The sequence below is a fragment of the Suillus subalutaceus genome, assembly GCF_016647625.1.
Source record: "Suillus subalutaceus strain FC151 chromosome Unknown DFJ58scaffold_113, whole genome shotgun sequence".
Taxonomy (NCBI): Eukaryota; Fungi; Basidiomycota; class Agaricomycetes; order Boletales; family Suillaceae; genus Suillus; species Suillus subalutaceus.
The window spans coordinates 1-24,713 of record NW_024540362.1 but is presented as its reverse complement, the minus strand read 5'-3'; the positions used below and the strand labels follow the sequence as shown (position 1 = coordinate 24,713).

At 47.8% G+C, this 24,713-nt stretch overlaps 8 protein-coding genes across 8 annotated transcripts; 5 read left to right on the top strand and 3 right to left on the bottom strand.

Annotated features, from left to right (window-relative positions):
- Positions 1 to 227: 227 nt before the first annotated feature.
- Positions 228 to 2,126, top strand: DFJ58DRAFT_805403 (uncharacterized protein). Its single transcript, XM_041391104.1, has 5 exons — positions 228 to 1,361; positions 1,420 to 1,518; positions 1,574 to 1,645; positions 1,698 to 1,782; positions 1,844 to 2,126. The coding sequence occupies exons 1-5, from the start codon at positions 699 to 701 to the stop codon at positions 2,020 to 2,022; spliced, it is 1,098 nt and encodes a 365-aa protein (XP_041240066.1). The 5' UTR covers positions 228 to 698; the 3' UTR covers positions 2,023 to 2,126.
- A 1,592-nt stretch (positions 2,127 to 3,718) lies between these two features.
- DFJ58DRAFT_665657 (putative copper radical oxidase) lies at positions 3,719 to 6,166 on the top strand (the record flags this gene model as incomplete). Its single annotated transcript, XM_041382515.1, has 4 exons — positions 3,719 to 3,835; positions 3,887 to 3,981; positions 4,037 to 4,593; positions 4,644 to 6,166. 4 exons carry the CDS (start codon positions 3,719 to 3,721, stop codon positions 6,164 to 6,166), a joined length of 2,292 nt encoding a protein of 763 aa, XP_041240065.1.
- A 2,652-nt stretch (positions 6,167 to 8,818) lies between these two features.
- Positions 8,819 to 9,899, top strand: DFJ58DRAFT_854838 (UbiA prenyltransferase family). The gene is made up of 4 exons (XM_041393877.1): positions 8,819 to 8,893; positions 8,940 to 9,324; positions 9,380 to 9,708; positions 9,760 to 9,899. Exons 1-4 carry the CDS (start codon positions 8,828 to 8,830, stop codon positions 9,832 to 9,834), a joined length of 855 nt encoding a protein of 284 aa, XP_041240064.1. The 5' UTR covers positions 8,819 to 8,827; the 3' UTR covers positions 9,835 to 9,899.
- Positions 9,900 to 10,415: 516 nt separating this feature from the next.
- Positions 10,416 to 12,546, top strand: DFJ58DRAFT_805386 (uncharacterized protein). The gene is given in 5 exon segments (XM_041391103.1): positions 10,416 to 10,540; positions 10,596 to 11,053; positions 11,114 to 11,863; positions 11,914 to 12,122; positions 12,142 to 12,546. 4 exon segments carry the CDS (start codon positions 10,849 to 10,851, stop codon positions 12,388 to 12,390), a joined length of 1,413 nt encoding a protein of 470 aa, XP_041240063.1. The 5' UTR covers positions 10,416 to 10,540; positions 10,596 to 10,848; the 3' UTR covers positions 12,391 to 12,546.
- Positions 12,547 to 16,425: 3,879 nt separating this feature from the next.
- Positions 16,426 to 16,929, bottom strand: DFJ58DRAFT_665658 (uncharacterized protein; the record flags this gene model as incomplete). Its single annotated transcript, XM_041382516.1, has 2 exons — positions 16,426 to 16,614; positions 16,663 to 16,929. Coding segments are annotated over 2 exons (456 nt in total), but the record flags the coding sequence as incomplete, so codon positions are not given.
- Positions 16,930 to 18,650: 1,721 nt separating this feature from the next.
- Positions 18,651 to 19,500, bottom strand: DFJ58DRAFT_665630 (kinase-like domain-containing protein; the record flags this gene model as incomplete). Its single annotated transcript, XM_041382514.1, has 5 exons — positions 18,651 to 18,890; positions 18,941 to 19,162; positions 19,211 to 19,248; positions 19,306 to 19,336; positions 19,393 to 19,500. The coding sequence occupies 5 exons, from the start codon at positions 19,498 to 19,500 to the stop codon at positions 18,651 to 18,653; spliced, it is 639 nt and encodes a 212-aa protein (XP_041240061.1).
- Positions 19,501 to 20,932: 1,432 nt separating this feature from the next.
- On the top strand, positions 20,933 to 21,609 carry DFJ58DRAFT_844514 (uncharacterized protein; the record flags this gene model as incomplete). The annotated part of the gene is made up of 3 exons (XM_041393088.1): positions 20,933 to 21,219; positions 21,331 to 21,356; positions 21,386 to 21,609. The coding sequence occupies 3 exons, from the start codon at positions 20,933 to 20,935 to the stop codon at positions 21,607 to 21,609; spliced, it is 537 nt and encodes a 178-aa protein (XP_041240060.1).
- Positions 21,610 to 22,144: 535 nt separating this feature from the next.
- Positions 22,145 to 23,971, bottom strand: DFJ58DRAFT_731839 (kinase-like domain-containing protein; the record flags this gene model as incomplete). The annotated part of the gene is made up of 10 exons (XM_041386096.1): positions 22,145 to 22,216; positions 22,270 to 22,539; positions 22,595 to 22,608; positions 22,933 to 23,092; positions 23,141 to 23,178; positions 23,227 to 23,257; positions 23,313 to 23,356; positions 23,424 to 23,508; positions 23,574 to 23,826; positions 23,901 to 23,971. The coding sequence occupies 10 exons, from the start codon at positions 23,969 to 23,971 to the stop codon at positions 22,145 to 22,147; spliced, it is 1,038 nt and encodes a 345-aa protein (XP_041240059.1).
- Between the last annotated feature and the right edge of the window lie 742 nt (positions 23,972 to 24,713).

Genomic DNA, 24,713 nt, shown 5'->3' with positions numbered 1-24,713 from the left:
TATCGTCTGTCATCACCTTCTGCAATCCAAGACAACCTGTGTTTGATGCTCAAACTGGTGTCTGAACTTGGTCTGAAGTTTGAACCCAACAGGAGCCGTTTTGACACCCCCCAAGGTTACGCCAGTAATGACCTCCCTCATGTTCGGCATTTCCCGAGCGGGTACCTCTTGGCAACAGACACTAAGGTCTGTATGTAGTTTCCTCTCTGCAGGTTTCCGCTACGGCCATCGGATTCGGTATCGACTTGGCAATGGACAAAGTTCGCCGTGATTACTCGTGTAACGGACCAAACTGGGTGCATAAGCCATTTGGGATGACAGTCTACCGTGTCACAAGCATAGTATCACATCCCAACAGGGCCTCTGGAACAATTAAGTCTCCCGGGAGGGAGACCTACAATAATGCTAGGGCCTTCAATGCACCCATAAGCATTATATATTTCAGATATTGTTCATCTCAGATGGGCATGGTAGTCCAGCTACGCTCATGAGTATAAAAGAAGTCAATAGCCACAAGGCATTCGTACTGTTTTGAAGTCTAAAGAACGTTACTCATCTTTTCCAAGTCTTGCAAGTCCCCAGCTCCCTATACTGACTCATGGCACCCCCTCTTGTTCGCGCGTCTACGGAACCACTGGACGCCAGCATTCTCGACTGGAAGTTCAGAAGGCAACTAATCGAACGTTCTGATACTGCCAATGGCTCCCGTCCCCGTCCTCTCGTGGACAATGACCGTGCAGACGGCATTATTGTCAAGTATGCCCGTAATTTGGCGCCTGTTGATGAACCATCCGAGCCAAACGACGAATCCAGGATGGACGAAGGCTGGAAGATGTCTCTCAAGCGATATCTTCAAGACTCGTGGTTTCCGGCGTTCAAAGTCGGGCCTCAAGCCAAGCAGAATTTTGTCTAGCCCCATTATCAGGAGCTACAAGTTACGCCTGGGACGCGGAAGCTACACACCATTTCGCGGGTTATGCCGTACCGTATCCACGACGCTGCATGCGAATGTGAATTTTGATGTGTTTGCTAAGTTTCACCTAACATTATTGGCAGACCTTCAGCAGCAGAAGGATCAGCAACTCGAAGAAACGAAGTATTCGGGTGACCTTACATTACCTTCTATCGATTTTGTAAAGTGTGACAAGGATTTGAAAAGGTATACGCAAGATGTCAATTCTGTCACCGACATCACGAAACTCCTCACAACATTTGCGTTGCGGACGATCGCAACTTCTTTGCACATCTTGCATGATATACCTGAAGGAGAAGATGGGGATACGTTTCGAAAATTCCTCCAGTTCAGACGCTCGTCCAAAATGTGCCCCGTGAAGAATAATATTTTTGACGTAGTCTTCCTTGTACGCATCCTTATTTTTCGAGCCTGATTTGCTCTAACCAGTGCTTCGTTCATTACAGCCCAGCCCCCATCCCGACCACACGAGCATGATCATCCTCGTCATTCCTCCCTGGGCCCTTAATAATACGGACTTCGTCAGTTTCGTCGACACAGGAGCGGTGCGAGCATTGTCCCTATTTGAAACATTACTCTTACCCCTGTTACATGTTTTAGGTAACCCCTGGAAGCCTTGATGGTATTCCCACCGCCAAACCTGCTAGCGCGTCAGCTGTTATGTGGTCTTTGGTAAGTCTTTGACAACACCCCTATGCGCAGCACCGTCTCACACGATACGAAGTTATGGGACACGTGCTCCAAGCAGAAATGCCAATACTTTGCCGTCACGACGTATGAATTCTGGGCATTTGGAAATTTCAGTTCTAGTCCGTCTCTCTGTCTTTCGGTGCCATTTCATCAGTTGACCGTTTGATGATATTTTTTTAGATATGCAGACTGCGTACATCTCTGACTTGTTCCGGGCTCCGGTTCATCCGTATGACGCACAGGTTCAGCAGGATATGCTTCTTAGTCCGGCGATATCCGAGACCTTGTTATTTTGGATGGCGGCTTGTGTAGGTGCGGGTAACATCTTGTGGACACCGTGTGACAAGATCACTTCTTGACGTCATTCATCCTGTAGCATCCTGTAGCATCATGATCCATGAATTCATCTTTCCGCGCTCTTGTTGAACATTGCTGGCAATGAATTTGACACTCGTGAAGACTGTGATTATCATCGCTACGTGGCAAAATGATGTGAGACGTTTGATTCGTCTGGCACTGGCTGCAATTGCAAAGGAGACTCATCTTTGTACGACGGAGCCGTCCGTTTCTGCACAGCTTATGAGGCCCGGTGACAAGTTATTCAGGGCTGGTTGATCTCCGACCCACTCTCGATTCATATTCCTTCAAATTCGGATCCGAAGCGGTGGAACCACTTCACAAGGGCAGTGGTACAAAAGACGCTTCCCTCACCTCAGTCTGATTAGCACCCTAAGAAGATCAGGATTCAGGACAGCGTAGTCATCGCGAAGAGTTATATATACGTGTGTATGTGTTTCGGCACTGAGTCTCTGAGATGGTGGCCACTAAGAAAATGTGGCGCGCAGTCTAAGATAAATATAATGCACTCGGTGCACGTGTGGTTTCCGTGAGGCTTGGAGTCACTGGAAGCGCGAGCTATGTTTAGGGTACACTTAAACTGTTTCTTGTGTAGCTCTAGGCAAGTCAAGCGGCCGGGGTGTGCCTGACTAGGACTCCTCAACTGGACCTGTAATGAAGGTTTTACACCTCTGGCTTAATGCCAGTGGCATGACGTTGCATTAAACACTCCAATGATTCCGACTCCGTACGCTCCGTTTCCGTCTCCGTTTCCAACGTTTCACGCTCTCACACTTTGTTCATCTCTTGACTACGTACGCCCTTCGAATTGTACATTGCCTAGTTCTCTCCTCGGATATAAAACCTGCACGTATTTCTCGTAAATATTTGCCAGAGGTTACCAGTCACTGAATCCGTTCGGCTTGATCAGTTTTCAACGTCAAAAGTCCATCTGAAGTCTGTGACATGTATTATTCAGGATCAAAGTCATGGAATTGAAAGTTTACCGAACACTCTCAACGTCTCACTATCTCCCGCCCTTACTATCACTTGCACAGTCGAGCGGTACACGTTGTCTGCTCCACCGTTATGCGCTGTTACGTGCCATGCAAGCCAAGCGGCGTCCGGGTTCTGTCAAATATAGGACATTAAAATTCAGCCTACCTACACAACCTCAGATCATTGCTTACACATACCATTGTAGACCTGTCTTGGAGTCAAACTGGATCGGAAACAAGCAGGCACACCTACATAGGAACATAGCAGCATCATGCAATTTTAACTAAAAGGCACGCAAACGGGGTCCAACACTGTCACGGTATGATGCAAAATTTGGTCAAACTTCTAAATAACGGGGGCCACTTTGCGGCCTTTAAGTGGCCTAAATTTGACATAGAACGTCTACTAGTACTATGAATGCCTAAGGACTATGTATGCCATAGGGCGTAAGGATTCATAAATGGACTGAAAATGATCTAGAACATGCGGAAATTGAGGCCATGGCCGAAGGTGTCGGGTGTCCGGGGACCGGAGCAGGTGACCATGAAAAAAAAAACGAAATAGAAACAACGTAACCTACCTTCTAAGGGTCCCTCACATCTAGGCCACACCTCACACTCTTTTTCGCTTTCAGTCTTCCGAAGCTTGGTCCGGTCGTATCGACATTCCATATCCTGTCTTTTAAATCTTTCGTTATACCTATAGTACGATCACTCAATGATGTTCGCACCCGTTGCTTGGCTGGCCTTCGGGCTAGCAGCATCTTCCAAGCTGGCAGCCGCCCAACAGGCAGGTTCCATCGTTCAGGTCGGCAATACACAAGTCAGCGCCATGATGGTATGAAATTGTTTTCCTTTTTCTCTCCTGTGCTGAGTCCTCGCTCCGAAGATGTTCCTTGGCAACGAGGAGATGGTCTACATTCTTGACAAAACGGAGGGCAATGCTGCTCAAATAGATGGTCACCCTGCTTGGGGTGCTGCATGGTACGCGCTCTCACTTTCGTTTTATACCAATAAGCTCGCTTAAATTTGCATCCAGGGATGTCAATGCTCACACAGCCCAGACGATGGAGATTTTGACCAATACCTTCTGCGCTTCTGGTATGCACCTACCAAATGGCTCGTACGCAACGTTTGGTGGCAACAGTGCCATCGGTCCCCTTGGTTCCACTGGTGATGTCGGTTCAGGCTCGTATGATACAACCTATGAAGATTACGACGGAAGAAAGTCTATCCGTATCCTCAATCCTTGCACGAGTGCTCAGGACATGTCGAGTGCTCAATGTCAATGGTACGACAATGCTACCGTTCTGTCTATGCAGAAGATGCGGTGGTACTCTGCCGCTGAGGCTCTTGGTGATGGTTCTATTGCCTTGATCGGCGGTTTTGTCAGTGGTGGGTACATCAACCGGAACACGCCTAATACGGACCCAGAATATGAAGGCGGTGCTGCTGAACCGACGTATGAGTTCTTCCCTTCGAAGGGAGCCGCAACTGTCATGAACTTCATGATCACCACTTCGGGTCTCAACTCCTATGCGCATACCTACCTCATGCCTTCCGGTAACATGCTCATCCAGGCCAATATCTCTACTAGTATGTCTTATTTTTATGCTCTTGTCGATTTTTCTTACGCTTCCAATCAGTTCTCTGGAATCCTGATACCAATGTCGAGACACCTCTTCCCAACATGCCAGGCGGTGTTGCTCGCGTTTACCCTGCTTCTGGCGCCGTTGCCATGCTACCCCTCACTCCCGCCAACAACTACACTCCCACCGTCATCTTTTGTGGCGGCAGTGACATGCCTGACGCGTATTGGGGTAATTATTCATTCCCCAACTACAACACCTGGACCTACCCTGCTTCCACGGACTGTCAGCGTCTCACCCCAGAACCCACAGATGGTTCTTCTCCTGTCTATGTCTCAGACGATGAGATGCTCGTGGGTCGTACCATGGGTCAGTTCATCATCCTTCCAGACGGTACCCTCTTGGTTGTCAATGGTGGCATGAACGGTACTGCAGGCTATGCTCAGGCTACTGGCCAGACCGCTCTCTACGGCGACATGCCCTACGGCGAGTCGTTGGCCTCTGGCCCTGTTGGAACTCCTGCCATCTACAACCCGAATATGCCCGCAGGCAGTCGCTGGTCGAACGCCGGCCTGAGCAACACGAACATTGCACGTCTATACCACTCCAGTGCCTTACTCATGCCTGACGCTTCCGTCATGATCGCCGGATCCAACCCTAATATTGATGTCAACCTCACCACCATTTTCCCCACAACCTACACTGCGGAGATCTTCTATCCGCCCTACTTTAGCGCCAGCACACGCCCAACTTTCTCTGGTGCACCGCAAACCCTCTCTTACGGTGGTAGCTCCTTCGACCTCACCGTCCCTTCCACCGCGTACAGTGGCTCGGGCAACAGCGCTGCTGAAAATACAACTGTTGTTCTGTTGCGTGGCGGTTTCACTACGCACGCCATGAACATGGGTCAAAGGTACCTGCAGCTCAACAACACTTACACTGTCAACAGCAACAATTCAATCACCCTTCACGTGGCTCAAGTTCCCCCGAACCCTAATCTCTTAACTCCCGGACCTGCTCTTATGTTCGTCGTGATCAACGGCATTCCGAGCAACGGGACGATGGTTATTGTTGGCAACGGTCAAGTCGGGACACAACCCACACAAGCCGCTACTGTTCTCCCTGCTTCCGCTCAGAATCCCTCTGCCTCAGGCTCAGGCTCAGGTAGTAGCAGTTCGTCAAACAGTGCATCGGGAAGCACTCACACCGGCGCCATTGTCGGTGCTGTGATCGGAGCCGTTGCTGTTATTGGTATACTCGGTGCGCTATTTGGTATTTGTGTGGCTCGCCGTCGGCGCGCCGCCAGCCGCCAGCATCCTGCGGCTGCGTACGCCATGAAAACCACGGGTAATGGGTATGGTGGCGGCGCGTCCCGCGGAGGAGCCACCAATGATCGAGCACGCCATTCTGACTCGAGTGCGTTTGTCCCGTTGCAACAGGATAATTCAAGCACCGCGTGGAACGCGAGTAGCACCAGTCTACATTCGCCGTATCGGGACACGTATGGGAGAGAGGGGGCAGATTACGATCCTTATAGTCAGGATGGAGGGGTGCAAGATATTAATGGACAGCGGACATGATCATGGACAGGATAATAGAAACGTTCGGACAGTGCTTGTTGTGTGGAATATCTCACTTTTATGTTATTGTCCTTTTTTGTTGTTCATTCATTAATAGCTACAACTATCGCAAGCGTTCAGGTTGGACTATTATTTCGTGTGCTTCAACTTACTGTCTGTCTGTCGTTTTTGGGTGTTTTGGACTTTTGTCATATTACAGCCATGTATGTGTCTGCGCTCTGTTGTCATACATTGATACTACAACTCACAGATAAATTTATGGTGGAACGTCCCATTGAACGTTCGGTGTGCATTTCAACGTCAAATAAAAGTATCTGATTCTGATGACGAACGTCGCTGAAAACTGGAGTGTTGCAGACGTTACAGACATTCTATAAGGGACGTACATATGCATATGAGCATGCCCAACCAGCAGTGTGCAGCGACCTTGGGTTGAAAATGATTCATCCTGGTTCGTTGAGAAGAACTTGCGGAGACAAGTTCAGGTTTGGTCCAGGGTGAGAACCGGGAAAGCCCAAACTTGCTTCCGATCGAGCCTGTGGCACGACCAAACCTGTGGTATCGGCGGAAGTGCTCGTAGGGTTTCGTTTGAAACGGTCTGTTACGCGCTCACCTGCTGACACGAACTTGCTGAGACACTTACTGACACAACATCGTGATGGGCGAAAAGCTAGTACCGGTTAAGTAGTACAGGCTCACACAAGTCTAACGTTATAAGCAGGCTGGCTTTCGCCTACATACTACCGAGTCGCAAACCCACGGTATCGACGAACCTCCGGTAAGTGCTTCTGCAACTCAAGTTTATTCCGATGACACACATATGTCCACATGAACAGCGCTGCTAACGTTGAAAACAGACAAAAATAGAGGCCTCGAGGTCGAAGCATGGTGTGTATGGCAATGATGGCATAAGTATGTATCAACCACCTCGAAATTTGGCCCCAGTCGGAGAATGAGAAGCTCATGACCAAACTCGGATTAGGTGATGAGTTGCGTTCCTAAGCAAACTGACGAATGGAAGGATAACGGTTGTTCAAAACTTGCGTTATTATTGTGGCTAGACTGAAATACCCGGCTGCCTGATCAATTTTACAACTGCGAGGAAGCTGCACACGATGGCTAACGCCGCACCGGTGGTTGGCATCCCCACTCTGCCGTAGCTGCATACGACGTGGAACGTTCAATCCCCTTCTCGGCTCTCCGAATAGGCCTGTCGGAATTAAGAGATCGTACGATCTTGACTTTTCATGATACTCTTGAGGTATGTCTTATCGCCTTGATTGTACGCCACCTCTGCATCTTATCGATGCGACATCGCACATATACAATCATTGATCTCATCTTGTCTACCAATATATGGAGAAGGAGGACAAACCAAGATCCAGATAAGTTGTTCCTTCCGCTCCTGCTTTTTATGATACTGATAGGCACTGGACATCGACCCTGATTCGCCCTGATCGATCCTCGACACGAGGCAAAGGTTACATACACGAGGAAGATGAGGGTCATACACGCTGGCCATCATAACCCCTGTCAACTCAGAGTAACGTTTGCCAAGGCTCGCGTGGGGTCGTGGGGATATTATACATACGCCAGATATGTGAGGATATTCCCTCATATTCTATACACCAGTCCGCTTATGCTCCGTTCACTCCCGTTGTTCCGTCACCAATGATAACAACTGGACGACTATTGTCCCAAGTACAGGTTTTGAGTATCCTTCGCACAGCCTGCTTTACGCGTATCAGTAGATAAAATACTTTCATGTCAGTGACAATGAATCTTTCCTGCGCCCCACAAACCGATGACAAACTTTGATGTGATCGCTCCCACAGCTTGCGGCAGCGCAACTCTCAAAACGCTTCGTTGGGGAAACGATTAGGACTGCTTAAAGGCCTATCATCGCACCAAGCCGGCTAGAAAATTGCAAAACCTTCGAACCAAAGAAGGATAGACGCGGAGATGACATTCGTTTATGGGGTGCAGACTTGTTTGGCAATAAGTAGCTTCTGACCGACTTGAGCAACGGGGGGTTATTTATAATTACACGCCGGTTAGGCGAGTGCAGTTCCAAACTAGCGCTGACCTATGGTCGTCGGATCACATATCGTAGGTGCCTATCTCATGTCATTTCGCTACTCATCGCATTCTATCAGATTTCTCGGAAATTGATGAAGAAGCTTTGATCGGTTCAACTTTAAGGCCCGTCAACACTCCCGCGAAAGATGAAGCTGTTCACTCTGATCTGTGCTTCACTTTGATGCTGTCAAGAAACGTAGGAAAATGTCTGATGATTTCTGTTTTTGAGACATGGCTATGTAGGCGCTGAACTTGAAGTGGGTGAGTATGTGGATATGTCACTCCCACAAGGACCTTCATCTCACAACAACCGCCTACACCTACAACCGCTCTCGTGCCTCGTGCCCACGGAATCTGTGGTTTTACCAAATAATCGACCGATTGGTAGATGTGTGGAATCGGGGTTGAAACTGCTGTCGATCAATCAAGTTTTCATCATTCAGATTACAAGATGATGATGACAACTTAATACAAGGCGGTATGATATTTATACCGGGCCGTTCACCCACTGAACAGTTTTTATAGAGACCAGCGGTGCGTCACTGAAAGGCCAGGGCCTTGTCCATCCCCTCACGATTCGTCATGCTCTACCTCCAAATTCTGTATTCTTTCACGAGCGACGACATCACGACCACCATTATTCCGATTGTATGTACTCTTTTGTCGTTCTGTTATGGTGTACTGACCATACCAGACACTATTCGCAGTGGTGGCTGGGCCACTCTGCAATCTCCAACGTTGCTCTCATATTGTTTTCTGGATATGGCTCCATCTACTTCATTTTAATGTCGCCAATCAGATAATCGACCCTCAGGAGGATGGGAAGAACAAGTCTTCCCGACCTATACCTGCAGGGCTAATCAGCCTGGAAGACGCCGTTGTACTACGATGGGCTCTCATTCCCATCTGTCTTGTCATATCTGCATGCTACAGTTCCCAGGTCTTTGGCTTGAGCTTCGTGTTGACGCTGTTCATAATATTCTATAATGAGCTCAAAGCTCACGAGCACTGGGTCTCGAAGAACTTTATAACAGCAGTGGGTTACGCTTGCTTCGAAATAGGTTCCACTCTTATCGCAGGTTTGTTTCCGAGCATCCTATCTCTGAACTTTTTGCTGATCTAGTGCTTGAACAGGCAAAGATATGTCGCGGTTAGAACCCACCGCAATTTCGGCGATTTTCCTGAGCCTTGCAGTGTTCACGAGTACATTGCACGCTCAGGATTTCAAAGACGTGGAGGGGGACCGCCTTATTGGCAGACAGACGTTTCCCATAGCATTCCCCAATCTAGCGCGGACATCTATGTTGGTGGCCCTTCCTCTGTGGTCCATCTTTCTGTCCCGTGTTTGGGGAATGAACACACTCTGCACGCTTGCATTCACAGGATATGCAGCGATGGTGGGGTTCAGGTTCATGACCTGCAAGACATCGCAGGCAGCGCGAATGTCTTGCAAAATGTATAGTGTAAGCGGGGTTCTCTGACTGGCGCGTGTCTTTCCTGATGTGAAGTTGTAGCTATGGTTTTCTGTCGCAAACCTTCTCCCCGCCTATTGGCGGTACTTCCACGAAGCACAGGCTTATTCCTTTTGATCGTCATGACTCACGAACAATGCACTGCAACTGTTGTACGGCCAATATTCTGGTCCTGTAAATAGTATTGTTGTAGTTTCTGGAGGTTGTAGTTGTAATTTGTATCACCGAACGGGTGTATTTCTCTCATCAATGGCAATGACGTGTGGGACTCGCTAAGTCGGCCGGTATCAACCTGGACACAGCGTCGGTGCGAAACCACCGAGTCCCCTGAGGTCGCCTGACACTATGATATCCGCATTCATATTGACATGACAGGATAACGGGAGTATCCCAACACTTCAATATCCTCACCCGCGGCTCAGGCACTTCAGAAAGCTGTGAATCTTAACTGTAACTTGTCAGTTTTATTCTCTCAGGGGAACTGACTTAAATGGGCAGGGCAGCACACGGGAGATAATCTTAGGATTTTTAGCCGCCAGTGCCAGGTGACTAAGTATAGTCATTAATAGCCTTTGTGAAGCAGCTACATTCTGAAAGCTAATGCGACACGTGCAGATTGGCCACCGCATCTGGAGCTACAGTGCATCGTGCTTGTTTGTGAAGGCAATCAAAGGCGAAATGAATGAATGAGACAAAGGAACAAATGACAAGGGTCGACATCAACTTTCTTGGATCAGTGGCGCTTTGGGGATCTCCTTCCTGATTTGGAGCAGGCGCTTGTGGGCGCTTTTCTGCAGCCTGAATACTAGCAGCAGACCGTACGGTGAGTCCGAACGGTAACAGACAGCGATTAGCTAGTACTTACTCTGAGCTTTCAGCAGCTTGAGATCTGCTCTAGGTCTGGTGGAAACACTCAGGAACTGAAAAAAGACACAACATCGCTCTGAAGTAATTGTGCAACGTCGACTGCGCAGTGGGCCACTGAATTTTCATTGTTTATCTCTTTTATCTCAGTAACAATTCATTCGTCATCGCATCCTTTTCAACTAGCATCCTGATCCAACGTATAAAACGAGTTTCTGACGGTCTTTTCTCTCACCACATTCGTTTACACCAAACTAACACTCTGCAATGGACTGGGACTTAGGGCCATCCCCTTCCCAATTCTCTTCTTCATCCCAATGGGCGCGCGCCATTACTCGGCCTGTATCCGCTGACATGAGCATCGACGAGGATGTCGGCTACGTTACATGGAAGCAATCCCAACCCGACCCTGTCATCCGGGAGCTCATGCACAATGCAGAGAGCAAAAAGGAGGGAAAGCGGGAACCGAAACGTGCGTGCTCCCATCTGAGACATTCGAGGTGTTTTTGACTTGTTTTTGTTCTGCTTGCAGCCCGTTTGGATGCGTCTGCACACACGTCCACATGGGCATCAAGCACCAGCACGTCTGTCCCTCAACGCACGGCATCCTTCCCCGGTTTTACCGCACCGTCTACAAGCACACTCCCACCTACATTTGCGTCTAATTCATCGAGAAAACTACATCCAATGAAACTCATCTCAAAGAAAGTACCCCCGTCGCGTGCGTATTCAGCGACCCCACCTGTGAAGGATGATGTCCCTCCCGATCCAGAGTTGGCCGCGGGGTACCTGCATATAATACGTAATGGCACTGCAGAGATAGACAAGAATTCCAGGCGAAAGCAAGCTGCGAGGGCGAAGGCAAAAAAAGAGGCGGCGAGTGGCACGCCGGGGGATATCGCGACCCGGAGGAATACCCATACGTCTTCGTCTGGGTCGAGATCCACATCTACCGCGTTGACTGCGAGGCCTTTAAAGAAGACGGCTAGTATTTCGTCTGCTTCTTCATCTGCACCTCCGCGAGGAAGTACAATCAGTAGATCATCGAGTTCTGCGACTATCAAGCCTACAGTTAAACTTTCTAGAGACAGTGTCACCTACGGGGACATCCAGATGACGTTGGACTCAGACCGAGATACGGATCGCGAGGGAACTTTCACCGATTCCGCAGATGACTTGGCTCCAGACAAGTCTTTTTCGATGCATATGGATGACATCCTACTACCCCCCAAGCGCGCGGTGGGAAGGACCCCCAGTATCGTTATGGTCCCCTCTACTAGTCGTCCCTGCGGCTTCTTCCTCAAACTCTGAGTTTATACATTCTTCCTAAAGCTCTCACAACTGCATCCACCTCCACATCTACAGCAGCTCCAGAGAAGATACCCCAGTCGAGACATATGCACCCTGTTATAGCACCCTCGACAACTCAACGAGGTCCCCCACCACTGGGGATGCGCCGGCAACACAACCTCCCAAATTCGGGGTTCCCTTCGTCACAAACACGTTATGCCACCACACAATCGCCCTATGCGGCTTCACAAGTGAAGGGACAAAAGCCAGGTGACGCTTCCGCCCTTCAAGCCCCCGCTGCTCAAGAAACCCAACCCAAAAACAGTTCCCACACCAAAGCAGGTCATCCAGACTCCTGAAAGCCCGCCGACTTCAACGCCCGAGCTGGACAAGGACGATAGCAATGATGATGGTGGTGAGGAAGATACACTCGGTGCGGCGGGTGCGGATTCGTCGTTTGATGTATCTTTTGATGTGGATGTGGATGCCCTGGAGGCGACCATGCGGCAGTATGATTAATGTGGTAGACATGTGCGTTTTTTTACGCCGGAGAAGATACGAGGTGGGTGTATGCTATGCTAGGTGAATACTATGCTTCCGATCCGTCTTTGATAATCCATCTACTTAGTTGCATGTACACACGTTCACATATAATACTCACTTTATGACTTTGAACTGCAGATCTGGAATTTTGACTGCTACTAGTACGTATACTACTACATACCGGTATACCAGTTGCTAGGTATTAGGATGCATTTCCAAATATCGCCAAATGTGAGCCAGCTGGTAGCGGCGCTTGCGTCCAGTGTAGCGTCAAAATAGTACCTAGAGTCCGCTAATGTTGTTCACTGATAATTTACTAAGGGCCTGGACAGCTGCGTTTATTTCTCAGTTTATTTCTCAGTTTATTTTGTTCGTAACAATATGTACAAACAACCGTGACAAGGTCGGCATATCACGCACTGTATGACATCACACCAAGGCTGAAATGCCTCCAGCTAATGAAATCCAACGGTTCCATATGTTGCGGATGGCAGCCGCAATGATCGCTCAACTTATTATGGGCCTTATAATCGCATATATGACTCCTTTTCTTGAAAGACAGCCCTACCATACATCAGTGCTCACTGGACATGCATGGGTGCAAGAACTCATCAACGGACACCCTGACCGGATCAAAACTGAGCTCGGAATGAGGAAACACGTCTTCCATGCGCTCGTACATGAGCTTCAGACCTCTGGGCTATGTCACTCAAAATATATTCTGCTTGATGAGCAAGTCGCTATCTTTCTCTATACATGTGTGACAGGGCTTTCAAGCCGTCATGTCGCAGAACGTTTTCAGCACTCGCACACAACCACACAGAAGTACGTCCATACTATTGCAATATATTCATTGCCTCACATGCCACATCAGATATTTCAAGAAAGTCCTGCTCGCTCTGTCTTCGGCTCCCTTCTACAACAAATTCGTCTATCTACCACAAGAGGATGCACCTATTCCACCAGAAATATCTGGGAACCCTGAAATTCTTTCCGCACTTTCAAGGGGCACTTGGAGCCATGGATGGTACACACATCGCGTGTTGTCCGTCCGCGGCAGAAAGGCAGCTGTCTCGAAACCGAAAAGGTTTCGTCAGCCAAAACTGTCTTGCATGCTGCTCATTTGATCTTCGGTTCCAGTATGTGCTCAGCGGTTGGGATGGATCGACCTCGGACTCAACTCTATACAATAACGCCCATCTCACCGACCTATACATTCCACAAGGAAGGTACTTCCTTGCGGTGTCCTGCATGATTTGGGAATCATGCATGGACATGACTACTAGGTATCCCCCTAAAAGACAAAGTCTGTTAGCTTAGTCCTCAGACTAGTCAACCCATACCTTGGTATCAAACCTTGGTCCAATAGTTTCAGTTTTCCCTCAGTGATTCATGAATCCACCATGTTTTGAAGAAAAGTCATATGTGAGATGGGAATCACATAATGACCTAGTTGATATGAGAAGCAAAATGAAGGTTAATGTATTGCCTTTCATTTGGCTTATTCACTTTGGCTAGAGAAACCCATAGAGAAAAGTTCAAAGCCTAACAAAAACCTATCTAAAAAGCCCGCATATTGTGTACTATTATTTGTTCCATTATTTCTGAGTTGTTTTCTCTAGTGTTTCTTTACTTTACTTTTCTATTAGGATGCTCTGACTAATCAGATGCTTCATAAAATTGTACCTACAGGGTATGATGTCATAATGATGTCATAGGACTTCACCTACACTCCTGCAGGTATTTTGGTTGAAAGATATGATATCATAGTGATGTCATAATGATGTCATGTTCCATGGAATTTGCTAGAACATTCCAATGACTCATAATGACTCATAGTGACTCATAGTGACTCAGAATGATGTCATTATCCCACCATGAATATTCTGGAATGTTCTTTTGCACCTGCTAGAACATTCTGCTCCAGTTTTTGGAATATTCTTCTCACATTCTGAAGTCATTACATCACCTTTTTACTTACATAATATTCCCACACAAAATGTATATAAGGAGAGCCCATTCTCCCCCAAAAAAATAGATCTCCCACTTGTTGCATTCAAGAACTCCCACTTGAGCAAATTGAACTCTCACCTAAGAAGCTTCAGTCTGAACAAATTGCTGCTTACAAAGCCCATTTCCTTTGTAAGAACTGTCCAGGCAAGTGCAGGGAAAGTGTTTCCCTTGAGATTACGTAAGTTTCTCGCGATAGAAACCCAGTTTTGTGAGACCAGTGTTCTCACCACGTAGTGTTTACTGACCAACACGAGCTTTGGTCACCGTTGTTATTTGTGAGACCAGCATTCTCACCAGGTATTTGTATACTGACCAACACGAGCTTTGGTCATTGTTGTTATTTGTCATTGTTTTTATATTTGTCATTTGTTGTTATTTGTGAGACCAGCTGTTCTCACCAGGTATTTGTATATTGACCAACACGAGCTTTGGTCCACGTAGTCACATTTGAGACCAGCTTCTCAACAGTTAACCGTATATTCAGGAAACCAGTTCAAGTGTCTAGACGGTATATCCTAGACAATCCCATAGTTTCAATCAGAGATAATAAAGCTCCGGCTAAGTTAATCTGACTGATTGGTTTAGCGAGCCTCCCAAGAACTCACACTGTTATCTACCACTGAAAGAAGAAAAGTCGTAGACCGTGTTAATTGAGGACTGGCAAGAAGTCTTATCCAGTGTAATTGTGGTGTCATTACATTCTTACACGTATTTATATAAGACCCTCGGTTATTAAGACAGCGGATGCTGGGTTCGGAATATGCTACTTGCTTCTCGTTCCGTACCGAAGTGTTCGGTACCACTTGGCTGAGTGGGGTCGAGCTGCAGTTCGGTGAGTGATATCTCACTTGAACTATTGATTTTCTCATCGACGGCAGGCCAAAAAATTCAAAAGAAATATACAACCTTTGGCATGCTCAGGCTCGAAACGTGATCGAGCGAATATTCGGCGTTCTCAAGAGGCGGTTCACGATACTCGTACATCCACCGGAATATAGCATGTCGACTCAAGCCCGAATTCCCCCAGCACTTTGTGCCATTCACAACTTCATCCGAATTTTCGATCCGAAGGAAATAGAAGAATTCGCCGTCGAGGATCTCATTGACCCTGATCCAGGCGAGTCAAGGGGCGTTCTTGCTGAAGGACCGGCGGGCCGTACTGAAAGGCAAAAGGCGACAGAGGAGAGAGATGGTATTGCAGATGCTATGTGGAGGGACTATCATAGAGTGTGTCACGCTCGTCAGGACGTGACAGGATGAGTACATAACACCTATACTACCTAGTAGATCTACTTGTTGATAGATTTGATCTTGCGGTCAACAAAAGACCTCCTTGGCCCTTCAGTCGGACATGACCATATATGCATCAGCGGCGCTGATGTCCACCTGAAAAGCTTCGATAAGTGCAGCCATGTTGTCGTTGTCGAGATGTGTTTCTAGTAGTTGAGCACGCCACATTGCTGCCTGCTTGCGCTGAGGCGATAAGGCGATAGCCGATTTTTCCGATTGTGTAGCTACACGAAAGACATCAGTGAACTCTGAAAATCGATCATTAATTGCATAGAGTGCAGTGGCTGATCCGCTGGCACGCTGACGTTTCGATTGCGGACCAGAAGAACAAGATCTAGTTGAAGGGGTAAGCGATGGAGTTGAAGACATGGCAGCGAATTTTCGTTTTGAGAGAGGAGGAGGAGGAGGAGTCGCTTCCCAAGGAATGATATCGTCTTCATCGTCATCCAGCCCAGTTGAGTCTCTCTCCACAATCCTCTCAATGTCTCCCTCAACCGCTAAGCCTCCCGAGCCTCCCAAGCCTCCCAAGTCTCCCAAGTCTCCAAAGTCTCCAAAGTCTCCAAAGTCTCCCAAGTCTCCCAAGTCAGGTGCTACAGGCTCATTCTCCACAGCATCAACACCCGGGCCTTCGTTGCTGACGTCGTATTGTGATTGGAACATTTCCTGGCCTGCGTGAAAAGCATTGGTGACATGTGGGATCTGCGTGCACAAAAGGTTGTCCATCTCGTCGAAGTGTTTCCAACCTTTGTTGCGGAATGGCCTTGTATTGGGACGCGCATTTGCAAATGCAGTCCAACGCGCAGCGTCGGCTGGGCCGATATTTGCACCGAGTTCGTCGTCCCACGAAAAGCCTGATTGCGATTTGATATCGATGATAGCGGTATGCTTTTTCTTGCACTGCGGTAGTCAGAATTGAATCGATTTGAAAAATAATAATAAACGTACCGTGATCCATTTGTTCTTGCATGACAGCCCATCCCTTTTGATTCCAGCTACATGGTCCTCCTTTGGAATGCCGTCCAGGGGCTTCAATAAATAAGCCGCTGCAGCGGTAAAGGTTGACTGTTTGAAGTTAGTACCATCTCCACCTTCAGCGCAATGAAGTGTGAGATACTGAATGAGGCGGGAGGTCTCTTCATCAGTCCAGTGAGTGGTAGCTGGGCCTGCACTAGTAGTACCAGTGTTCGCAGATGTACTCTTCCGTTTCGCCATGACTTGGCAGTATGGAGTCTGGACGCTGATAGAGTCACACGCGAGTCACAGCTTGTCACTCGTTGCCACGCCACAATAGAAATAAACTGAGAAATAAACTGAGAAATAAACGCAGCTGTCCAGGCTCTAAAGTTGTCTTCTACCCTGCAGCACGTTTCAGTATGGCAAAGCAGATACTAGATACTGCGACGCCGAGCACAATCAATGTGCTCACGTCCTTCTCATCAAGTGCACTATCAAAGTCTAAAAATATGGGCACATATCTCAGATACGAATAATGAGATTTCCTCGCACCGAAGAGACACACGGAACGGCTTGCACCTTTGATCGTAAGTCGTGCTCGGCGTGCAGAGGATATTTTATCCTTACAAGCGGGACTCAGCAATGAGTCAGGTGAAAACCTTCAAACTAGCCAGGAGCCTGTGCGCACGTCGGCGTCTTCCTCCGGTGTTGGCGGAGTGAATATTTGAATATTGACGCAAGAACCCACATTCGCAGGACTCCGTACACAATTCCCAAATGAACTTTTGTCACATGCCTCCAGAGGTTGTGCAGTTTAAACTCATTATCGCAACGATCCCATTTGCACTCGATGCACGATTCGTTTTCGTCACGACCCCGTGAGCTTCACGTAGGTGAGAAGAGAAATCGTGGCCACGAATCAAGGCGTTGCAATATAGCCCACCCCACCTGCACTGAAACATCCCTTCGAGAGAACGGTTCACCTGCGAGGGCCAATTAGTCGTAGTAATGCGAATGAGGAGTGATAACTTACAGGCGCTGGTGCAGTGGAGGACCCAGAAAGTCCACCACTTGAGAAGTTGAAAGAGAAAGACGATGCAGGAGCAAATTGCAATTATGGTGGGGGCAGACAACTTCTTCATTCACACGCGTTAGCGCATACCTACGTTCACCTTCATATGCTACATCATATTACAACTGAGAACTCGCAAACTAGCTTTATGCATATCTCTATATGAGATTAGTTTGGGGAGTCCGCACCTTCTTGATCTTCATCAGATCACCGTGACCCGGATACATCTGTCCGCTCTATCTGCGCCGTCCACCTAACTGCACGATCTTCCTCTTTCAAGCATTCCACAGCCTGCATCGCTGCCATGTCTCGGGCTTCGTCCCGAGTGCGTGCTTTGCCATGGCCGTAATTCAAGTCATCGACTATATGATTTTAATGAGAAGCACCAAGAATCACTATGCTGACAACTTACTGTATACTGTAGCGTGCCAAGTAAGAGCGTGTGGAGGTCCTGTGGAGTAAAGTTCCCACATTACATGATCCGATGCGCTCTCTCCATACCTCATTCGAAGCTGATTGTTGAGCGCCACTTGGGGGTGTGTGTTAGGTGGATCATGGCTGGCGAAAATTATAAATGTAAACACATGCATGTGAATGCTGCGAGTGGACATACGAGGACCCAGCAAATCCAATACTTGGGTAAGCAGCAAAAACCGGTAAGGAAAATGCAGGAGTACTCGGGGTGGAGGCAGACAACTTCTCCATGGCCGTGGTCAAAGCCTTCAGTTCATGATCAGGGTGGAGTGGTGGACTGTCGGGTGGTTGTTCAGCCGTATCTGAGTCATTGGAACCACCGTGCGGGAAAGCTCCGGGGAAATCATCCGGTGCATCATCGGAAGGATCGTCGGGCGGTCTACTACAGGAGTCTTGAAACTCGTATAAGTGGATGGCTGGCAAGCACTACGAACTATGCAGGATTACCTGGAGAGTGAAACCTATGCATGACAAAGTCAAGTACTTTATCTGCTGAAGGTCGAAGTTCGGGTTCGAATTGCAAACATTTTTGGATGAAGTTCCAATCAGAGTCTGTTATTGCAGGATAACCATCTGGACGTCGCGGTCCACGACCTTCGTGAAGCATGATACTAATGCGAGCTTCCAGCATCTCGGATTTGATCTCAGACCAAGGGGGCCGACCCGAGAGAATCTGTTCAATCAGTCCTGAGGTAAACGTTGTGTGACCAAACATCAGCTCACTTGAAGCATTACACAACCAAAAGAGTAGATATCAGCTCTTTCCACCGAGTCCAGGTTATCCGTATCGTCCGACAAAACGAGTTCTGGTGCAGCATAGCGCATTGCACCCGGACATATAGATGTCACAGCCAAGTGCGAGTGGTCGCGAAGGGGCTTGGTAATGGTGGAAAGACCAAAATCAATTAGCCTCGCATGACCTCTCTTGCCGATCAGTATATTTGCCTGCAAATTCATTAGTTTTCAGGAATGCCCCAGCAGCTCTGGATTTACCCCTGTTATATCTCCGTGCATGACAGGGACCGAGTGCACTTGCATCAAAGGTGAGTCACAACTTGAACATCTTAAGAAAATAGATGGAAACTCACGGTAACGAAGTCCAGCGCTGACATCCTCCAGCTTCCAACTTCGAATGAGTCTTGAAAAGTGAAAGGGATGTGATAATAATTACTCACCACACGTGAACGATCCAGGACTGTCAGAATGCTGTGGTTAGATGCTAGGTATACACTCAATGTGCCATTTGGCATCCACGGAGATACTAAGCAGCGCAACTCTGGCATCCGTCCAAATCCTGTCGCTATACCCCACAAGGGTACAATGTTGTTGTGGCGTAGAATCCTCAATATGCCAATTTCTCGGCTGATTTTCTGGGTGCGTCCAAAGTAAGCATGGGCTAACATGCGGTTCTCGTACGGAGCTTACCCTGTTGATTGTCTCTAAACCATAACGCTCTGGAAGTTTGAATGCCTTGACCGCAACCTTATCAATCAATGGTCCGATTATCAGCCAGTTGCATGGTAAATTGAATCCAATACATGGACTGACGGGGGCAGAGATACCATTTGCATCATGGTTGTAATTGCATTTCCAGACATCGCCAAATGCACCTCCGTTAACAGGGTCCAGAGTTGTTCGAGTGATAAAGGGCGTCAGATCGTCTGGCAAGTCTTCTGTCCTGCAGCAGGGTCACACCAGAAGTTCAGTAAAGAAGATATGGCGACACCGAGCGCCATGATAATGTGATCATACCTCACGTCATCCAAGTCCTTCTCCATGCTTTCTCAATCAGCTTTGTAAGTGATGAGAGGTCAATGAGAATGTAGATCAGGTCCAATTAAAGGTCGTAAGCCAAGGCTCATTGAAGCTGTAGTTTGCGAACCCACACTGGATATATAGGCGTCTATATGCCTCGTGTTTATAGTAGTGTTAGCCATTCTTGTCCTCCGAGTTGGTATACATTTTCCTTAGCATTAGACGCAACATCCAATCCTGCCCCCAAGAATTCATAGCAGATTGCAAATACCAGAACAGAAACGTGCGTGCTCTCACATGAGGCGTTCGAGGTGTTTTTGACTTGTTTTCGTTCTACTTGCAGCCCATGCAATTCCGAGCCTGCATGGCATCGAGCACATGCACGTCCGTCACGACTCGAGTATTCACAGCCCACACGGCGCGTCTCTCTTGCTTTTTCCGCACCGCTCCCAAGCTTTCATATGCATTTTTTCTGCTTCATCAAGGAAGTCACCTCTGAGGATAAAACCCGTCCACTAAGGTGGCCCCGTCCTGTGCGTATTCAGCCAGCGCACCTGTGAAGGATGATGTCCCTCCCAATCCAGAATATTTGCACAATCACTTCATATACTATGCGATGTCTTACAATGTGGACAAAAACTTCAGGTTAAAGCAAATAGGTTGAAGACACAAAAGAATGCCATGCCAAAGCATATTGCCACCAGCGGGATGCCTTCTATGCGTTCTGGGTCAAGGCTCGCACCCGCCGCGTCGACTGCAAGACCTCTGACGAAGGTGCTTAGTATCTCGTCTGCCTCTTCTTCTGCACCTCCGCTATGGAATCTGAAGTGCAATCAGTAAACCGTTGAGCCGTTAAAGCTTTTTAGAGAAGGTAGCTCATACACGGACATCCAGATGATGTTAGACTCAGACTGATATACGTATTTTGAAGGATCACAAGCGAGGGGACAAAAGCCAGCGATGCTTCCGCCCTTCGAGCCTCCGCTGCTCAAGAAACCCAACCCGAAACTCGTTCCCGCAGCAAAGCAAATCCAGACTCCTAAAAGCCCGTCAACTTCAATGCCCGAGCTGGACAAGGACGATAGCAACGATGATAGTGGTGAGGAGGATAAACTCAGTGTGGCGAGGGCGGCTTTGTCGTTTGATGTGTCTTTTGATGTGGATGCAGATGCCCTGGGGACAGCCATGCGGCAGTATGAATTGATATGGTGGCCGTATCTGTTTTGTTACGCCGGAGAAGATACGAGGTGGGTGTATGCTATGCTAGGTGAATACTGTGCTTCCGATCCGTCTTTGATAATCCATCTACTTCGTTGCATGTACACGCATAATACTCACTTTATGATGTTGAACTGCAGATCTGGAATCTTGACTATTATACTACGTCAGTCACGTCTGAGGATGCATTTCCAGAATGTACACTAAGCTTTAGTGCCACTGGCACAAATCGTCGACGCGTCAAAATAGTCAGCCCGCTAATGTGGTTCACTGATACTAATACTAAATTGGTCCGACACCAGCTTGTCCTCTACCCTACATGCACGTTCGGTAAAGCAGATACTAGATACTGCGACGCCGAGGCGGGCGAGCACAATCAATGCGCTCACATCTCGGATCCGGGCCAGGCATGTGCATGAATATTTGAATATCGTTGACGTCAAGATGACGCGTGCAACGAGGCGTAACATATGTGAATGTGTAAAATGTGAATGTACAAAAATGTGAAACGTCATAGAAAAAGCAATGTCAACTTGAAAGCGTGACGTCAGACATGGGAGGTGTATCCACATATCTCGGATGTGCATGTGAAGAATGGGATCTCCTCGCACCGACGAGACACACGGAACCCTTGTGATATCATATCCTTACAAATGAGACTCAGTAATGAGTCAGGTAAGAACCTTCAAACTAGCGTCGGCGTCTCCCCATATCATAAACTACTGCTGAGGGGCACGTCTTCTCGTGTCGGGAGAGGGTATCTCTACGCGCGAACGTCTTCCCGCATTCGCAAGAGTGCACAACTCCCAAATGAACCTCTTCCACATGCCTCGAGAGGGATTCTTTGTTGAACTCCCTGTTACAACTAGCCCAGAGGCAGTGGAAGCGAGACTTGTCGTAGGCCATGAAGTCCATGAACTTCACGCAGGTGAGAGGAGAGATCGTAGCCACGAATCAAGGCGTCGCAATGTAGCCCGTGACCAGCATCCCAACAGCACTGAAACATTTCATCGAGAGAATGCGCCCCTGCGAGGGCCCATTAATCGTAGTGATGCGCGGTCAGAAGAATGATAGCTCACATGCGCTGCTGCAGTGGAGGACCCAGCAAATCCAATACTTGGGAAAACAGCAAAGTCAGGTAAGGAAAATGCAGGAGTACTCGAGGTAGAGGCAGACAAATTGTCCGCGACTGTGGTCAAAGCCTTCAGTTCATGATCAGGGTGGAGTGGCGGACTGTCGGGTGGTTGTTCAGGCCGTATCTGAGTCATTGGAACCACTGTGCGGGGAAGCTCTGGGGAAATCATCCGGTGCATCATCAGAAGGATCGTCAGGCGGTCTACTACAGGAGTCTTGGAGCTCGTATAAGTGGATGGTTGGCAAGTACCATGAATTATGCAGGATTACCTGGAGAATGAAACCTATGCATGACAAAGTCAAGTACTTTATCTGCTGAAGGTCGAAGTTCGGGTCGGATTGCAGACATTTTTGGATGAAGTTCCAATCAGAGTCCATCATTTCAGGATGACCATCTGGACACTGCGGTCTATGACCTTCGGATATCATGACAACAATGCGAAATTCCAGCCTTTCAGATTTGACCTCAGACCAAGGAAGCCGACCCGATAGAATCTGTTCAAACAGTCCTCAGGGGAACATTTTGTGACCAATCATCAACTCACTTGAAGCATTACACAACCAAAAGAGTAGATATCCGCTTTTTCCACCGAGTCCAGTTCACGTACAATCGTCCAATAAAACGAGTTCTGGTGCGGCATAGCGAACTGCACCTGGACGTATAGATGTCGCGGCCAAATGTGACTGGCCGAGAAGGGGCTGGGTAATGGTGGAAAGACCAAAATCAATTAGCCTCGCATGCCCCCCCTTGTCGATCAGGATATTTGCCTGCATATTCATTAGTTTTCAAGAATGTCCCAGCAGCTCCGGATTTACCCCCGTTATATCTCCATGCATGACACGAACCGAGTGCACTTGCATCAAAGGTAAGTTACAACTTGAGAAGATAGATGGAACCTTACGGTAATGAAGTCCAGCGCTGACATCCTCCAGCTTCCAAATTTAATTGAGTCTTGAAAAGTGAAGGGACGTGATGAGAATTACTCACCATACGTGAACGGTCCGGGGCTGTTAGATCGTTGTGGTTAGATGCTAGGTATTCATTCAATGTGCCGTTTGGCATCCACGGAGATGACCAAGCAGCGCAACTCTTGCATACGTCCAAATCCTGTCGCTATACCCCACAAGGGTACAATGTTTTCATGGCGTAGAAACTTCAATATGCCAATTTCTCGGCTGATTTTCTGGGTGCGACCAAAGTAAGCACAAGTTAGCATGGGCCAATATGCGGTTCTCATACGGAGCTTACCCTGTTGATCTTCTCTAGATCATAACGCTCTGGAAGTGTGAAGACCTTGACCGCAACCTTATCGATCAATGGTCCGATGGTCAGCCAGTTGCATTGTAAATGGAATCCAACACATGGACTGACGAGGGCAGAGATACCATTTGCATCATGATTATAATCGCATTTCCAGACATCGCCAAATCCACCTCTGCCTTCGGGGTAAAGAGTTGTTTGAGTGATAAAGGGCGTCAAATCGTCTGGCAAGTCTTTTGTCCTGCAGCATGGTTGCACAAGAAGTTCAGTAAAGCACATATGACGACGCCGGGCACAACTTGAATATGATCATACCTCACATTGTCATTCTTCATGCTTTCTCGATGATGTCGGAAATTTCCTAGAAGCATTGCAATGAGTGACATTGCAATTGTCATTGAGATGTCACTCCACGATATCACGTGGTATTTCTAATCGATAAGAATAACTGATAATCGTGACAATTATCTTGTTGATGTTGACATATCATTCCCACGATCGTGCGCGCCGTTTGAATGCATTGGAATTGCGACTCGAGCGCCACTGTAACATCTCCATCGATAACATTGATGTCCATATTCCCTTCATTCTTGTATTCACACTTACTTTTGAGTTTTGTACACCTTCATGCCACCCGAACGGACCTCGATCTGTGAAACATGCAGCCAGAAATTCAAAAGTCGTGGTCTTGCTGCCCATCAAAAGGCCTGCAGGAGGGATGCTATACGGATGCAGGAAGATCTTGAGAGACAGAATGCTCGAGCAGGTGAGTCTTCTATACTTTGTTCCAAAAACAATGAGTATAATTCCTCTTGACAGCTTCTCGAGCACACACTGAGCTGTTGAACCCTCAATCTCATCCAATCCTGCATCGATCACAACAACCAGGCGTGTCCCAAGGTTTGATTCATTTTTTCCATAGATTCGTGTTTATTTAACAATTTGTAGGCTTTCATGCCGCTCCTGCTGCTTGTGAACCTACGTTTGACGACTCGGAGTATGTACATCTCGACGAACTTGGAGGTATGTCCATTATTTATTGTAAATAAACTTGTCATCATCATAACATTATATAGGTCTATCAAATGATCACGTCCTTCCACCTGCAATACAGCAGGATGATATCAG

What these genes read in the sequence shown, in the direction of transcription:
- DFJ58DRAFT_805403 (XM_041391104.1), top strand. Translation starts at nt 699, where the DNA reads ATGGCTCCCGTCCCCGTCCTCTCGTGGACAATGACCGTGCAGACGGCA. An exon ending in TTTTTGACGTAGTCTTCCTT is followed by an intron (nt 1,362 to 1,419) that starts GTACGCATCCTT and finishes CGTTCATTACAG; the next exon opens with CCCAGCCCCCATCCCGACCA. An exon ending in ATTTGGAAATTTCAGTTCTA is followed by an intron (nt 1,783 to 1,843) that starts GTCCGTCTCTCT and finishes ATATTTTTTTAG; the next exon opens with ATATGCAGACTGCGTACATC.
- DFJ58DRAFT_854838 (XM_041393877.1), top strand. Translation starts at nt 8,828, where the DNA reads ATGCTCTACCTCCAAATTCTGTATTCTTTCACGAGCGACGACATCACG. An exon ending in CGACCACCATTATTCCGATT is followed by an intron (nt 8,894 to 8,939) that starts GTATGTACTCTT and finishes TGACCATACCAG; the next exon opens with ACACTATTCGCAGTGGTGGC. An exon ending in TGTCTTGCAAAATGTATAGT is followed by an intron (nt 9,709 to 9,759) that starts GTAAGCGGGGTT and finishes GTGAAGTTGTAG; the next exon opens with CTATGGTTTTCTGTCGCAAA.
- DFJ58DRAFT_805386 (XM_041391103.1), top strand. Translation starts at nt 10,849, where the DNA reads ATGGACTGGGACTTAGGGCCATCCCCTTCCCAATTCTCTTCTTCATCC. An exon ending in GGGAAAGCGGGAACCGAAAC is followed by an intron (nt 11,054 to 11,113) that starts GTGCGTGCTCCC and finishes TTCTGCTTGCAG; the next exon opens with CCCGTTTGGATGCGTCTGCA. An exon ending in TATGGTCCCCTCTACTAGTC is followed by an intron (nt 11,864 to 11,913) that starts GTCCCTGCGGCT and finishes TTCTTCCTAAAG; the next exon opens with CTCTCACAACTGCATCCACC.